Here is a 17,602-nt window from a genome sequence, read left to right as displayed (position 1 = left end):
AATTTCTCGTAAAAAGCAAAAAGCATTGATAATTAGTAAGTTTTGTCCAGTTGAATTAAAGGGTAATGCATATGATTGTGACATATTAGGGTCAAATTAGACTATTAGTGAACCTCATTCCTTGTACTGGAAACTGTAAAATATATGTCCATCACATCGCACAGTTTGGATTTTCTGCTCACGAGTTGTTTGATGTCATATTACCTATATGTATATCAAATTTTGATATGCAGCTTAGATATTTAGAAATTTGGAAATTTGACTGGTTTTCAGCTCCAGAACGCCCAGCTGATATCAAAGCTCTCCCTGTCAACAACAGCACAGTCATGGCATCCTGGAAACCTCCACTCCACAGTAACGGAATTCTCACCAAATACAATGTCTACATCTACAATGGAAGCTCGGCGGAGGTATGCCTATTGCTATACGCTGGCTTGTTATCCGTTTGTTTTTGGTTCCAATGGTTTGGTCTTATGGTTTTCAAGAGGAATTGTTGATGGTCGCGTTCACTGGAATGGATAACTTTAATTTCCTTATTAGTTTTCAGGGTTTGGTGTGTATTTTTTAATAAATTAATCAAAAATGTATTCACAAGGATGATATCTTGCACCAAAATCAAAGTTCTTGCTTAATTTCAAGGTTAAATATACAAGGTCAAGCTCACTAGAAAGGAGATTCAAATGCTATCTTACAATATGCCGTTGTGAGCAACCCTGCCTTGTGGAATGCTTTTCAGATACCTGCATGTTGGGGGGGGGGGGTTCAGTTTTTATTTTTATTTTTTTTTAAAAACATGATAGAAGATAAAATTTTCTGTCTGAATTTGGTCTCACTTCAGATGATCTTTATTGTTGTTTTTCAGTGTATATTTGTGATATACTCTGAACATTTTATTTATTGTTTTTTTTTTCTTTCAGTGTGTATTTGTAATTTATTTTACTACATGTATGTATTTATTGTAGTTGGTGGAGCGGGTAGAGTTACCTCCCATTAAGACTTCCTACTACATGAACAATCTGTCTCTGAATGAAGAGGTACATTTTGAGGTGTCGGCGAACACCATCATAGGGGAAGGGGAGAAAACCCACAGGGCCAGTACAGCCCCTCAGGAGAGAGGTACAGTGAAACAGAAAGGTCACCTAGGGGTAATACAGTTGTATGTCCTGTTCAATTTTGGCATATGCTGTTCTTATACAGCTTTACAGAAAAGATATCAAAATATATCACAATTTTGAAGAAAATACAACCAAAATGCAAATTTTGGTTTATATAGATGACATCATTTTCTCTGTGTTAAACGCTGATTGGATAAACTTTTCTGATGCTGTAAAGGTAACTCTCCATCATGAAACATTCTGGTTGAAATGACTTCCTCATTGCCCCTGTACCTCAGTCATTTAGATAATCTGTCAGTAAGTGCATGTACTAAGGTCCACCTGTCAATTTTACAGTCGCTGCTCGCATCGCCAGTTTTTCTGCTGTTATGTTGATACCATGGCAACACACCTTGACCTTACAGTGCTTAGCAGTGGGAGATCCTGTCCCAAGCATTGTGTGGAAAATCAGGTAATGATGGATGAGGAAATCGCTAATGAAATATATCTGTGTCCCTATTTGCTCGTACCTCTCCCTCAAGATGTAGAGCCAATTTCTTTCACATGCACATCTTTACTTATGATGTGTGAAAATAAAACCATGAAATTTTGAATATTGTGCTTTATAATGCCGTTTGAAGAAGAGAATCCCCCTGTACATGTTTGTGAATCTTGGTAGGGGGAGACGCCTGATTGAGAGTGAACGAATGCAAATTCTAAAGAATGGATCGCTGCATATCAATGGAATTCTGGGAAGTGATGCGGCAAATTATTCCTGTCGGGCAGAAAACATCTACGGCTCTGATGAAGTTAATTACGCAGTCAGTGTACAAGGTAAGGAAACCTGAAGAAGTTTTCAGCTAATCAGAAGATTAGACTCTTAAAAAAGTGAATTGAATGGATTTTTGTGCACACTGATTTATATAGCAAGTTTCATTGATTTTCTGAACTTCTCTTTTGACTTGATCAGTCATTGATAAATCAGCAAGTGAGTAACTAAAGACGCTCTTCATTCCATGTTGATGTTAGTTTGTGAATCATGCCTGAGTACTCCTAATTCATTATTTTCACATTTCCATGGATTGTCTCCCTTCCTTAGCCTCTTCCGAACCATTTTCTTACTTTTTTAACATATTCTGTAATATACTGTCGTCATAGTTTGAAGTAATAAACATAATTTTAATTTTATTTTTTAATTGATGGATGTTGTGTTGGATTGTTTAATTCCTCATAATGGGTGCAATAATTCTACATGTGAAATTTATTGCTTTCAATAAATTAAAAAAATCAATTGTAAATATGTATTGTCTTTTGATAGTACTTTCAATAGAAAGTAGTAAATATGAAGTGACTGATTGCGAGAAATATATATGTATTTGGAAGTGGCATGATGCTGCGTATTATATCAGTATATCATTGCATGGCTGCATGACGACCCATTTCAAATGCTTCTCATCATAAAAATTAGGATGATTTTTATAAGATTGTCAATAATTCATTGAAAAATTAACACAATAATTGATTGTGAAGCTTTAATAGGTATTTTGAGTTTTTCACTGAAAAAATAAAAAAAGGGATGGCTTTAGAAGTTTTTTTTTTATTTTTATGAAATGCAGTTCATTATCAAAGAGGTATGCAAAATGTAAATTGTATTAATATTTGTAATATTGGAATTATGATTTTATTTTCTTTCAATGCTATCCTATGCTCCGGGCTTACTCATAAATCTGCATGTTCAGTTTGACATATGTATAACAGTTTATTATTTGTGGTTTTGAACAGCTCCACCCAAACCCCCAAGTTTGTATGTTGTTGCCACGACAACATCCACAATTCAGATTAATTGGAGATCGGGGAGTAATGGTGGAAGTCCAATTCAAGGTAGGTAACTCTGCGAGGCAATCCTGCAACATCAGTCTGAATACCCAATAAACCCACACTGTAGGGTGTCTAAATTTCTTAATTCAAAATGAACTCCAGTGTCAAAGAGAACAAAGACAATATATTTTATCTGGATATATGTTATTGACATATTGAAAAGTTTAAAGTTACCTGGTGCTTTTAAAGGCTTTGTGATTCACCATAAGAAGGACCATGAAGTTTGGCAGAAAATCCGTGCAGGACCCACCAATCGAACCCAAACAGTGACAGGGCTCCTGTGTGGGACCACATACAGATTCTACATCAATGCTCGCAACAGTCTCGGATACAGCCCGGATAGTGATGTCATCGCTGTTAAAACTAACGGTTCAAGTAAGTGTGGACAATTCTCACCCAATCTGTTGTCGCGGCTAAAAACTAAAGGCTCAAGTAAGCCTGGAAAATTTTCAACCAATATTCAATAAAGAATGCTGAAAAAAAAAATAAACATAAAGAGTGGTTGGTTTGATAAAGCTATTAAACACAAATTGTGCTTTTCATATTGTTCAACATCTAACTTTTGATTTCAGCACCAATTATGCCTCCACAAAGTATGCTGCTAAAGGTCATCAATGTGACCTCCATTGACCTTGACCTCGGTACCTGGATCACCTCGGGCTGTCCTATTCGCTTCTTTTCTGTCCTTTACAAAGTATGGGATGACACTGCTTGGACTGAAGTTTCCAATAACATCCAAAGCAATAAGGTTGGTGTTAAATATATAAATCAGTTGGTTCAGATAAAAATAAGCTTTGAAAGTTTTATTTTCATGGACAGTATCCCATGTGGGTTTTTTTTATTAACAAGGATGTAAGTTTATTAAGAACATATTTTGATTTGAAGTAATGAAGAAAAGTCAACTCTGATGTAACGACCTTGTAATTGTATGATTTTCCTTCAGACTATTCACACAGTGGAAGACCTTCACCCTGCGACCTGGTATGTAATGAAGGTCATCGCTCATAGTGATGCCGGCTCAACGGAGAGTGAACTCAAATTTGCCACTCTGAATTATCATGGCCGTAAGTTCATGTACACAATTAGTGTATGTCTGCTCTCCAGCTTTAGAAGAAATCAATTACTTGTCTATGATGGTTGCTTTTTTAGGGGGCTGGGGGTGTAAATTTCTGAAATGAAAGTGGGCTGAATCTCAATTTGTATTCTCTTTTCTTAGAAGAATTTTTGTTTGTCTATTTAAAAAGGCTCCTTTTCTAAATTCGGAAATATCCTTGTTTTTTTTAAACAAGTAATTTGATGTCTTTAGACTTCATTTTCTTCTTTATCAGATACCATTACTCCTTTATTCATCACGAAAAAGGAAGAGAGCAGTTTCTATGAGAAGACGTACATCATGATTCCTCTGTGTCTGGGGATCGTGACCTTCCTCATCCTCATCATAGCGGTCCTCCTGTACCTCAGGCGAAGGAGGGAACTCATTCAAATGAAAGGTACCCTCCATTCTGAATAATTCTGTAGAGGTCCTAATGTATCTCAGGCGAAGGAGGGAGCTCATTCAAATGAAAGGTACCCTCCATTCTGAATAATTTTATAGAGGTCCTACTGTACCTCAGGCGAAGGAGGGAGCTCATTCAAATGAAAGGTACCCTCCATTCTGAATAATTTTATAGAGGTCCTAATGTACCTCAGGCGAAGGAGGGAACTCATTCAAATGAAAGGTACCATCCGTTTTGAATAATTTTACAACCGTAGAGAAAATTCTATTTACACCTGATGCATTGTGAATGGAAGTAACACAGTTTTGACTGTGTTCTCGTATTAATGTACTTCTGAGACTGTTTGTGGAATATAACTAGATATATCTGTATCTAGAGTTTTCTTCAGAATTTTTCTTGGTATTATTCAATTCAAAAAGAGCATATACTGTGGGATTATTTTATATCGTCGGGACTCAGTTTTAAACCTCGATGAAATGCGGTATGCTTTATTTAATGTCACAATTTACAGAATCCTTGTCCACAAAATTACATCCAAACGAATCTGTAAAATCCTGGCTGTCCACTAAAATTAAAAGCTGTGGATTTAAACACTTTCACAGGAGGCATATCCTGGTAATGCATGAATTCTGAAAAACTTTTGTTACTAATTTCATTTGGGTTTTTTTTTTTCAGAGAGTGCCTCAAACTTGAGAAGGGACATAACTGCTGAAACTTCTCTGATGAATGACCTTGACAAGCGGTTCAACTTTGATTTTGATGGAGGAAATACTGAACCTTATGGCAAAAGGAACGTCAATTTACTGATCTCGTTCAATTCTGACGAGAATCTCCATAACAACAGCCCAACGTGGCTGAACAATGGTTCCAGTAAAACCAACAGTGACAATGGCTCCATCAACAGATCAGGTCTGTAAACACTGTGTTGATACACAAAAGTGTTGAATTTGAATAGTTGTATATACATCTAGTAGATACTGTGTATTGTTTAGGTGCTGCTAAATTTTACTTATTTTTACAAGTTTTGTAAATCTGTAAAATCACATCAACAAAATATCCATGCATAAAGTCCTTTCACCCCTATTGGCTCTAAAAGGAGTCATCATCAATATTTCTGAATACTGTTTGTATGACGTGATGAAAACAATCTTCTTTTGATAGTCAGTCCTGAATTATAGGGGGGTTTGATGGTGTCATTTGAAAGGAATAACACAAGAAGTATACATGCTAAATGTGAAGCCGAAAGTGAAAATATAAAGTTCTTGGCTTGATTAAAGTTTCCGCAGCAGACTACAGTAGTTTAAAGATATATGAAGGGACAAGTTTTCACGTTGACTGATCTCTTGATTAGATGACGATGGAAACATCAATCCGTACGCCACATTTAACCAGATGAAGCAGGTTATAATGGAGAAAGAACAACAGTCAGAGAGAGATAAATCACCTGACTTTGATGACATCAGTCTGCAGAAACTGGAAGCTCAAAAAGCAGTAAGTTTGTCTGGAAAATCAACATACATGCGTACTTGGTCTGTATTTTTCTAATTACATGTGTTTTTCCCCCATTGCTATACATGTGGGATAGGGGTTTCCCATGTGAGAAACCCTCAAGAGATCGGCCTATGCCACAGAGCTTTGATGTCATAAATTTCAACTTTTTAAATCGCTCCACTATATCAATAATTTTGATATTGTTTTCCTTGGGATCTTTTTTTTAATCTGTAAATTTTCTGAGAATAACTTTTTCTCAGCTTTGTACATTTAGTGTAAAGATCTCCGGTAAGATCTCTCTAATGTATAAAGATATAGATAACACAGTTAATTACAGTTGAGGATTTTAACCATGACGGCTTGATATAAAGTTTTAAAATTAATTTATACATAAGTGATGGGCGGAAATGATCCGTCGATTTAATCTATGTGAGATAGGGAAATCTCTTCATGACCAACATACTCAACACAAGAGTAAGATTTACCTAATCCAACATGTGATTATTTATAATACATGTATCAGCCTCTGGAGGAGTTATCTTTCTTGGCAGACTTTGGAAGAATTTACATTATATGAATTGATTATAAGCTTTATAAGTCTGTTAGATGTACAACACATGTTTTGTTTACTGACCAGGGAGAGTAAGAAATGACCTCTTTGTCCATCTGTCTCTCCAGCCCGTTTTGTCCAGTATTATATTCTCTCAATTTAATTTTTATTTTGAAATTCAGATGGATAGATAGATAGTATTTATAAGTATGGGGAAAAAACTTTGACCTCAACAGGACAGCCAGGCCTCACCCTTGCAAAAGGATTTTAAATTGGCCAGGATAATCAAAATAAATGATGATGATGATATATATATATATGTATGTATGTATGTATGTAACCTTGCTGCATTTAAAATACTGACACTTTAGTAAAGATGTATATCGTTTTAGATGATATCCCCATCAGAGCCCTATGTGCCTTTCTTCCATGCCAAGGGAGATAATGGGGATGTCGCGAAGGATCCTCACCCACCTTTGATTCCGTTGAAGACAGCAGAGGGCTATGATAACCAAGGTATGTGGGGAAATGATGTCCAGTTTTTAAATGTACATGTAGGACAATTATTACACATCTTCACACATGAACTGCGGTATATCGGGGGAAATTTTCTTGCCATGTTATTTTTGTTCAAATGCATTAAAAAAGGATTTTATTCTATTTAGATGTTAAATTATCTATCAGTGCAATTGATCTGTATCCAACTACCATTCCAATTCTTTTCAAATTTGGTATGAAGCATCATTGGGACAAGAGGGACATAAATTGTAAATTTCAGGACTCCTGCCTCTACCGGGCCTTAGGGGTGGGGCAAAAACTGCCAAAAATTGACCAATATTAAAAATCTTCTCTACAACCTCACTTCTACAACAAAAATGAAATTGATAGTCTTGTAGAGCAGGAAGGCCTCTAAGAAAATTAAAATTTCTTGATCCCCAGGGTAGAGGTTCTAACTCTAGGGTGGGGCCAAACTTGGTATATAGTGCTATTGTGTAAAACATTTTCAAAAACGTCTTCTTTAATGCTATTGATACTAATTTGAAAGCAAATGGATATTTAGAAAGAGCATGTAGTCCTTTACGAAAATTATAGATTCCATGATTTCAAGGATTGGGGTTTTTGTTCCGAGGTGGGGCCAAAATTGTTATACTGATTACTGTGTTTATCATTTGAAAAGACTTCTTTAATTTTTGCTGATATTCTTTAAAAACCAACTGCTATGTTTTAAGGAAAAGCAGAAAGGAATGTACCAAAATTAAGAATTTCGCAACCCATGGCTCCGACTCTAGGATGGGTCCAAAATAGTCATATAGTATTGATACAACATATATTATGTAAAGTCTTTCATCAGTATAGGCACTTTTTGGGGGGGGGGGGGTTTAAGAAGACATCATGTTTTATACAGACTACTCCTACTCGGAATATTATAATTCAGCTTAGATATGCAGAGCAGGACAATAAGTATAGATTCTGTAGCCCTTTAGGCTAGTGATTCTTTTAAATAATACCCAGGTGACTTACAAGGCCTTTGGGCCTCTTTTTACTTATTCAAGGTCGTGATATAAATTCAAATGAATCCAGTTTTGCATTCACCCTTTCAGATCGATGGAGAAATACAGAGGAATTTCCTATTATAGAATTTGTCTTTTACATGATCTTTTAATTGAACTTTTTTCAGGACTAATCCTCAGTCCTAGGAAGTATGCCAGTGCGGATCAGATTCACGCCCTATTCACCCAGGCCCCAGCCCGACCCCACAGTTCCTACAGCAAGTCACAAAAGTGCCCCTCCCATTCCCACGGAAGCTCAGATGAGAAAGGTTGGTTGCTGAAAAGATTTTGCACACTGGGCTAGCTGTGTTCAAGATTGTGTCCTTGCTTTAGCTCTTGAATTAGCAGTCTCTGCATTTACAACCTATCTGATGCCTAATTCGTAAAATAACTCAAGAAGCGGAAAGTGTTGTAACCTAAAATATGCTGTAGATAAATTCCATGAAATTTTGAGAATTCTACAATACCATACAGTATGTTTTTTTCTGTGGATGTAAAATTTGGTGATTTTCTAAATCATAAGAATCCAAATAATTTTAGTGGAATATATATTGGCAGACATGGAGTTCCAACCATGAAAAATTATGAGCAATGCAATTGCTTATCTGTTAAACGCTTTACTGTTGTCAGAAACAACTGATATATATAGCATACTTGATTCTAACGATTCGGCATACCTGGGTTAACCAGTGATGATCAGTGACACACTTGATGGTGAGCTGGAATTGTGCATGCATCCCTCCAGGTACGCTGATTCAGCCAGGAAATTTTGATAGACGAAGGCAGACCATAGTATCGAGAGTTGCTTATTCTAAGACAAAATGTTTTATATTTTTACACTGGTGAAATAAACATGATTTGTAAATATGTTGGTTATTTCTATGCCAAATAATGTTTATACAATAGAAGGTCAACATTTTCATTACTGTACTGTAGCCGGGTCACTTGATTCTTAGCGCATCGCCGGGTATACCCAGCTTAGTTCAATTCGGCCGGATTTTATCAGAATCAAGTATGCTAATAAGAAACAGTAGTTATTCAAATTTACCTCCCAAACTGAAGAGTGCTATACAGGGTTATCTTTCTTATCAAAATATGTATTATGACTGCAGACACATTGGATGCAAATATTAAGTTCTTGAACATTTGATGGTATGATACCCAAATGCAAAAATAAGCCACAGTTATCACCCTACAGAAAATAACTGCCTGTTCAATGACATGTAGCGTGTATAGGATACAGTAGTACAGGAGTTCCATTTTTACAGGCTATCGTGATATCCTTCATATCCTGTATATTAGTGCTCTTGTGTAGGATTGTCTACATTATTACAGGGAGTCAGAGACAGAGCATTATCTCGAGTGTAACCACGGTGTCGTCCAGCAGAGACGAACTTCTGGAGGCCCTGGAAAATGCCAAGCACAATCCCCCACCCCCCGTGGTGTACGAGTCGCAGCCCGAGTCCAGCTCACAGCCCACAGACAGCTCCGTGGCCACTGAGCCTGGCATAGTCAAGTTTACTCAGTCTCCCCCCAGACCTAACGAACAACGGGAGGCTTCGTGTGAGGTTCACTATACAAGTAAGCCGGTGTTTATAAGCATGGAATCTTGTCAAATGGAGGTGAAGTGTCAGGAAAGCTCATAGCAAAAGCAAACAGCTTCAGGTGTTAAAGAGTGTATGAAGTTTCCGATCTAAAAAAAAAACCCAGGAGTTACAACATTTTGTTGTGTTAGAAATGCAACCATACTCAATATTTTTTGTGATGTTACCGGGTAATGATTGAATTATAACTGTTTTCTGTGCTGGTGGTAGCCGGTGATAATACAACTGTTTTCTTCTACTTTTATCAGGTGACATGAAGCCCTCCATCAAACGATCTCGTAAGGAAGCCGAGAGTGATACCACAGAGTGTGAAACAAATGAAAGACCCACACAGCCCCGTAGAATTAAAGGTCGCCGTAACAAACAGAGGGGGCAGCTGACAAAGAGACAGGTCATGCCAAGTTATGTACCCAGGTATGTAAAAGTCATTGTACTCAGGTATATAAAAGTCGTGTCCAGGTATGTAAAAGTCATTGTACCCAGGTATATGAAAGTCGTGTGACCAGGTATAAAAAAGTCGTGTGACAAGGTATATAAAAGTCATTGTACCCCAGTATATAAAAGTCATGTACCCAGGTATATAAAAGTCATGTGACAAGGTATATAAAAGTCATTGTACCCCAGTATATAAAAGTCATGTACCCAGGTATATAAAAGTCATGTGACAAGGTATATAAAAGTCATGTACCCAGGTATATAAAAGTCATGTGACTAGGTATGTAAAAATCGTGTACCCAGGTAAGTTAAAGTCATGTGACCAGGTATGTAAAAGTCAGGACTTTGAGCTTGTAAAATGTTTCAAAATTCACTTGGGAACAGTGGTCAAATTTTAATTAGAATATGAAAACTTACATTGATTCTAAATGGTGCAAAATACAGTGTGCATGTTTATGAAATAGTGATTGACATTTTTAGGTCACCTGAATTCATTCAGGTGACCTATTGCTATCTGTTTTTGTCCGTCGTCGTGCGTTAACATTTGAACATTTTCAGCTTCTTCTCTGAAACCCCTGAACCAATTTCAACCAATTTTGGCATATAGCATCTGTGGGTGGAGGGGAACAAAAATTGTGAAATTCGTGGTCTCTGCCCCCCTTGGGGCCTGAGGGGTGGGGCAAAAACCATCAAAATGAGTGTAATTTTAAAAAATCTTCTTCTTTACTCCTGGACATCAAGAAGCCAAACTGTGGGCATAATTATAATGAGCGTTGAGCCCTCTACCAAAATTGTGAAATTCATGGCCCCTGGGGCAGAGGTTCTTGTGTTAGGGTGGGGCTCTATTGGTCATATAGTGAAAATGTAGAAATTCTTTGAAAATCTTCTTCTCTGTCTCTGGGTATTAAGTAGACAAACTAATAGCATGGTAATGATGAGCAAGGATGCCTCTTTATACCCCCCGCAACAAGTTGTGGGGGGGTATACTGGAATCGGGTTGTCCGTCTGTCCGTCCGTCCGTCTGTAGACGCAATGGTTTCCGGGCTCTAAAGCATTATCCTTTCCACCTACCGTCACCATATCATATATATGGACTACCCATTACCCATGGGATGAAGATGTTCCCTATCGATTTTGGGGTCAAAAGGTCAAAGGTCATGCGCACTGGACATCGAAGTAGCAACACTCAGAAAAGAGGTAGTTTATACCTATTACCAACACCCTTTGGGAGATTGGGGTAAGCGGGGGGTATTCTTAGTGAGCATTGCTCACAGTACCTCTTGTTAAAAATTGTGAAATTCATGGCCCCTGGATCAGGGGTTCTGGTGCTAGGGTGGGGCTCTATAAGTCATATAGTGAAAATGCATTATTTCTTTGAAAATCTTCTTCTCTGTCCTTGGGTATTAAGTAGACAAACCAATAGCATGGTTATGATGAGCAAGGATGCCTCTTTCAAAATTGTGAAATTCATGGCCCCTGGGTCAGGGGTTCTGGTATTAGGGTGGGGCCCTATTGATCATATAGTGAAAATGCATTTTATTTCTTTGAAAATCTTCTCCTCTGCTGCTGGGTATTAAGTAGACAAACTAATAGTATGATAATGATGATCAAGGATGCTTCTTTCAAAACTGAAATTTATGGCCCCTGGGTCAGGGGTTCTGGTGCAAAGGCGGGGCTGACCACATAGCTATTCAATGTTTCTTCCATCCAAAAGTAAAATTCTTATATTTAAACACAAACCTAATTCAAACATTGGAAGGTTGTTACATGATACTCAGGTGACCTATAAGGCCCCTGGGCCTCTTGTTCTTAGTTTTATTATCTTCATTTTTACATTTGCATTTAACTATTTCTTCTACAAAAGAATATTGTAGAAATTACATATTCCATTCCCTAATGGTACCTTGATTAAATATTGCTAAATTCTTGTAAAAATCTGCTGTAACTGTAATTCTTGGGAATTAAAAATGTTAATTTTCCATTTTCAGGACCCACAGTCGTACGAGCACCACCAGCAGTGAAGAGGTGACCTACACCTTCCAAGGTCGTCAGTCGCCACGCAGTCCTCCGGAGGGCTACATGACATACATGCCGGACGGTCAGTTCCCGGAGTGTGACCGGCCTCCAATGAGAAGAGGTAAAGTCACATGACAAGATTTAGTAAACTGTTCGAACACAAAAACAAGAGAAATATTTTCTACCCAAATACGCAAAGAGAAAGGGGGGGGAGGGTGTATTTCATGATGTAGAATCAGAGTGTAACAGGAAGGGAGAAAATGCAACAGACCAGACCGGGATCCAAACACAGCCCCTGAATCTCCAGTCAGGTGCTCTACCAATCAAGCTATCTGGCCACTGGCGATCAAACCCATCTGACAGCCACATTCCTCCCTCCTTAAATGTCTTCACATTTTGTCTTGAGGACATCAACCCAGGATCTTTATCCACTGTCAGGCATTTTCACCTGTCAATTCCAGGGGCTGGTCTGTGGCATCAAATGTAACAGGAAGGGAGAAAATGCAATGGACCAGACCGGGATTCAAACCCAGGCCCCCTGAATCTCCAGTCAGGTGCTCTACCAACTGAACTATCTGGCTATTGGCAATCGAACCCGTCTGACTGTCACAAGGGAATAAATTTTAATTTTAAGATATACAGTGTCCCTAAAATTCCCAGTGTAACCATGTTTTATTATTGTAGCATTCCATCCAATGTTCTGTGTGTGATTTATTTCAATGAAAGTTTAATGTTCGGGGGGAAAGGCTTTAAATGGTGTGCATATTTATATACTTCCCCTCACCTGTAAATAAATTTTGACTTTTTTTAGGGAGAAGAACTCCTCATGCCAAAGTGAAGTATGACTTGTCGCTGCAGACCCCAGGGACGGATGAGAGTCGCCCCCTGGTGATGGCTGTCGCCCAGCCTTCCATGTCGAGTCCTAATGAGGAAGAGGAAGATTCTGCAACTGTCAGTCTTCTCAACAGGTCGGTGTCAAGTGATGTCATTTACTGTCAGTCTTCTCGACAGGTCGGTGTCAAGTGATATCATTTACTGTCAGTCTCAACAGGTCGGTGTTAAGTGATGTCATTTACTGTCAGTCTTCTCAACAGGTCGGTGTCAAGTGATATCATTTACTGTCAGTCCTCTCAACAGGTCGGTGTCAAGTGATGTCATTTACTGTCAGTCCTCTCAACAGGTCGGTGTCAAGTGATATCATTTACTGTCAGTCCTCTCAACAGGTCGGTGTCAAGTGATATCATTTACTGTCAGTCCTCTCAACAGGTCGGTGTCAAGTGATATCATTTACTGTCAGTCCTCTCAACAGGTCGGTGTCAAGTGATATCATTTACTGTCAGTCTCAACAGGTCGGTGTCAAGTGATGTCATCTACTGTCAGTCTTCTCAACAGGTCGGTGTCAAGTGATATCATTTACTGTCAGTCTCAACAGCTCGGTGTCAAGTGATGTCATTTACTGTCAGTCTTCTCAACAGGTCGGTGTCAAGTGATATCATTTACTGTCAGTCTCAACAGGTCGGTGTTAAGTGATATCATTTACTGTCAGTCCTCTCAACAGGTCGGTGTCAAGTGATATCATGTACTTACTGTCAGTCTCAACAGGTCGGTGTCAAGTGATGTCATCTACAGAAAAAGAAATTCTGCAGTCTTCCTTAGATAAAAAATTTCTTTCAAGAATTAAACTATCCCTTTGCAATGAAATTTTGTACATGTATCTATAAATTCTGTATCCAGATTTGTTTTCTCGGCTGATTAATATTTTTGCTATTTTTACTCTAGAACAAAACCATGCATTCAATATAGTAACATATCTAGGACACAAAATCCATGAATTTGAAATTGCGTGAAGACAAATTCATATGAGATACCATGAAAATAAGCAGAATGAATTCAGGCTAAATACAACATACGTCCTGGGACAATTCATAAAGCAGGATTTGATCTTAGCTCAAAAAGTTTAGACGATAAAAGGGCAAAGAAAAAATTACGATAAAAATACAATTTTTTATTTTTTCAGACATTACCGTCCAGTAGAATCTGATGAGAGTGAAATGAAAGGACAACAGAAGTCGCGGGACAAAGGTTACCGAGAAGACTTTACACTGGTGTAAAACATGACCGCTGTGATTGATGTCAACACTGGTGTAAAACATGACCGTTGTGATTGATGTCCGTGACAGATTCATCTCAGCAGGCATGAGATGCTAAACTTAGTAACCTACTACATGATAGAAACCATTATTATCACCTCTTCATGAGCTTCGAGCATATCTGAAGTAAAGGATACGAAAATTCCATGCTTTACCCATTAGAATCACCATACAACTTTTCATAGAATTGTGAAGCATATCAGCTATTTAAAAAAAAGCAGAATGGTGTGCTTTTTTGATTTTTTGTATGGTTATATGATGGGCAGTTTCAGCTGAAATTTGAGGTTTTACGGGTGACAGGTGTGAAAGATGCCAAGACATTTTGAGGTGCTACGCTGGACAAGTATTGTGTCACATGACCAAAAGTACTTTTATTGCCTTCAAAGACTGAAGAGTTTTCAGAGTGATTTTTCAAAAGGTGAAAGATAGGTCAGACTGTGAATATGTGACTGATTCTTTTGTGCCCAAGGTTGTGCAGTTGCAGACAATAAGCTTTCCTATGCAGGGATTCTCCACACTGTGCAGGGATTCTCCACACTAGGGATTCTCCACACTGCAGGGATTTCCACATTGTGTTGGGATTCTCCAAACTAGGGATTCTCCACACTGTGCAGAGATTCTCCACACAGTGCAGGGATTCTCCACACTGTACAGGAATTTTCACACTAGGGATTCTCCACATTGCAGGGATTCTCCACACTGTACAGGGATTATCCACACTGTACAGGAATTTCCACACTAGGGATTCTCCACACAGTACGGGAATTTCCACACTGTGCAGGGATTCTCCACACTGTACAGGAATTTCCACACTAGGGATTCTCCACACTGTGCAGGGATTATCCACACTGTGCAGGAATTTCCACACTAGGGAATCTCCACACTGCAGGGATTCTCCACACTGTACAGGGATTCACCACACTGTGCAGGGATTCTCCATGCTGTGCAGGGATTCTCCACACTAGGGATTCTCCACACTGTACAGGGATTTCCACACTGTGCAGGATTCTCCACACTGTGCAGGGATTCTCCACACTGGCGTAGAACTACACCAAAACCTTCAAAGTTGTGATAATCTAAACAAAAACTTCTCGGGGAAAGACAGGAGAGAAATACACCGCATTGTATTCCGTGTTGTGTTGATTGTACCAGTGTCAGTTTCAACCTGCATGTGCTTCGATATGAGCAGTTGTGTTCTCCAGGATAGTCTAACAGTATTCATATGATAGACTATGAGCCCCTCTAGACTCGTTCCAGTTTGCATGTGTCTTGTTTTCTTGTTTATTGGTGCAATTTTTTGTTTTCTTAAAAGAAATCTATGTATTATTGAATATGCCTTTATTATGGTGATTTCTAGCTTAATGTTGTTACAGTGAAGAAATGTCCATAACAATCTTCTCCTTGCAAAGTAATGCGCTGTTATTCTTATGCCAAAAATAGAAAAAAAGGGACGAAGATCCTCGTAAAAGTGAGATTGTAATTATAAGTGATGTAATACGTTGAGGGACATTACAGCATTAGAATAACAAGGATCCAGATCTGTGTATATAAATATGTGAAAGGTGTTTCGTTTAATGGAAAACTTGTAGCAGTATTGTTTTATTCTCGAAGACTGTCTCCCACTAAAACTCTCTTTTTCAGTGTGTTATTGGTTGTAGAGAGAAGCTCGAAATGATAAATTTTTTTTTTTAGGGCATTTCATGAATTCAGAATTGGTTTATCTATATGCATTAAGAGTTCATACCGTATGGATGGCTGGACCATGCTGTTATTCACACACTGAAATCAACATGTATATTACGTAATCAGAACAACATAGAACGCTATGTATTTTAAAACACATTGTCATATATATGACCAGTCAATATTGTATATCATGTATATTTCATTTATCGCAAGTTCCATGTTAAGATATTGTCTCGCACAGATTCTCATGTTTTATGTGACAGTAGTTTGCTCAGTCTGGAATTTATTATTTATTTACATGTGTACTTAGTTTGCTGGAATTTATTATTTATTTACATGTGTACTTAGTTTGCTGGAATTATTTATTTACAGATTAAGTCGCTGGTGTTTTATTTGTATTTGGTTGCTTTGTATGATGTATACCTCAGTTATTTCTTGCTAAATCTAGTCATGTCCACTGCCAATTTATTCATTGATTTGTAATTTTTCCAGATTTTTTTTCTTATATTTGAAAATTTATATCTTTAGTTTTAATTAATTTTTATGTGTGTAGAATAAGTTTTAGTTGTACATGGTTTACGTTTTGACAATACACCCTGTCTTCTCACAAAGTACCGTATGACAGAGTTTGATAATGATAAGCTCGGATGTTCACATATAATGTTTTTAGAGGCCCATTGATAACCGTGCTAGCAGAAAATAACAGGAAGAAGCTAAAACTGAATTTTATTTGTTAATCTTGTGCAGCTCTTCTGCGTTTAGAGTTAAGGAAGCTATTGTATAAACCACAAGTCTACTTTGAACGTTGATCATTCATATAGCAATAATCTATACATTGATAAGTGTTACCCGATTCCTAGTAATTATGATTATTTGCTAATTAACGGTTTCATTTTGCTTTGTTTTTAATTATTTATTTATCTCTCGAGGGAAGTGCAATATAGTTGTTATCTGATGACTGCTCTACTGATATTATGTCTCATTTATGATGCAGTTGTGCAATTTTAATGTGAACAAAATGGGCACAAATATGGAAGCATGGTCCGTCACAAAACGTGTTAAGAATATAAAAAAATACATACCTCCTTTAGTTATTGATAGAAACTAATTTTACACATTCTTAATGTTACTCCAAATTTATATTCCTTTTTATGACAAATATGTACGAAAACTGGGCATTTATTTGAAATAGGCCGACTCCAAATTATCTTAACAATGATAAATGTTCTAGAGTTTACATAAGGTGTGCTGAAATTTGCATCATGTTGTTTGCCTGACATCCAAACATTTGCTCAATGTATTCTCTTTTAACTTTTAAGACAAATAATCAATAACGCTGGCGTAACTAAACTGCGGAAATTGTTTGCCTCAAACCTCTTTGTCTCTAATTAAATTTTTTGAAGTAAAAGATTAATTATCCTGCATCTCTAATTAATGGCATATACGTTAAGATTTTTGGAATGGTCTACAGACTTTCTGGTAAGAATGTGTAAAGGTCAGAATTCCAGCAGACTTGTTTGGAAGATGTGGAGAGAGCCCATGTTTTCAGCCGTGAATTGTGTTGTTTCTACTTCTGTATTAGAGAGTTTTGTGATGCCAATGTTTATATCTGGTGCAATAGAATGTTTTTCAATAAACCTGTCAATAATCTT

At 37.5% G+C, this 17,602-nt stretch overlaps 1 protein-coding gene across 2 annotated transcripts in view; it reads left to right on the top strand.

Annotated features, from left to right (window-relative positions):
• LOC125679422 (cell adhesion molecule DSCAM-like) overlaps positions 1 to 17,602 on the top strand; it is a 56,315-nt gene extending 38,713 nt beyond the window's left edge. The window contains exons 21-39 of one of the 2 annotated variants that reach the window (XM_048918646.2): positions 274 to 410; positions 963 to 1,116; positions 1,452 to 1,566; positions 1,774 to 1,928; positions 2,065 to 2,082; positions 2,877 to 2,975; positions 3,162 to 3,347; positions 3,545 to 3,720; positions 3,916 to 4,036; positions 4,301 to 4,462; positions 5,144 to 5,377; positions 5,820 to 5,959; positions 6,902 to 7,025; positions 8,188 to 8,328; positions 9,395 to 9,640; positions 9,912 to 10,077; positions 12,087 to 12,235; positions 12,926 to 13,082; positions 14,132 to 17,602. In XM_048918646.2, the coding sequence (XP_048774603.2) occupies positions 274 to 410; positions 963 to 1,116; positions 1,452 to 1,566; positions 1,774 to 1,928; positions 2,065 to 2,082; positions 2,877 to 2,975; positions 3,162 to 3,347; positions 3,545 to 3,720; positions 3,916 to 4,036; positions 4,301 to 4,462; positions 5,144 to 5,377; positions 5,820 to 5,959; positions 6,902 to 7,025; positions 8,188 to 8,328; positions 9,395 to 9,640; positions 9,912 to 10,077; positions 12,087 to 12,235; positions 12,926 to 13,082; positions 14,132 to 14,225 (2,774 nt within the window). In that variant the 3' untranslated portion in view covers positions 14,226 to 17,602. The remainder of the gene's footprint in view (positions 1 to 273; positions 411 to 962; positions 1,117 to 1,451; positions 1,567 to 1,773; positions 1,929 to 2,064; positions 2,083 to 2,876; positions 2,976 to 3,161; positions 3,348 to 3,544; positions 3,721 to 3,915; positions 4,037 to 4,300; positions 4,463 to 5,143; positions 5,378 to 5,819; positions 5,960 to 6,901; positions 7,026 to 8,187; positions 8,329 to 9,394; positions 9,641 to 9,911; positions 10,078 to 12,086; positions 12,236 to 12,925; positions 13,083 to 14,131) is intronic. The other variant, XM_056156173.1, reaches the window with a different exon arrangement.

The sequence above is a fragment of the Ostrea edulis genome, chromosome 2 (genome assembly GCF_947568905.1).
Source record: "Ostrea edulis chromosome 2, xbOstEdul1.1, whole genome shotgun sequence".
NCBI classification, from domain to species: Eukaryota; Metazoa; Mollusca; class Bivalvia; order Ostreida; family Ostreidae; genus Ostrea; species Ostrea edulis.
Note: the sequence above shows the minus strand (reverse complement) of the source record. Positions and strands in the feature narration are given on the sequence as shown.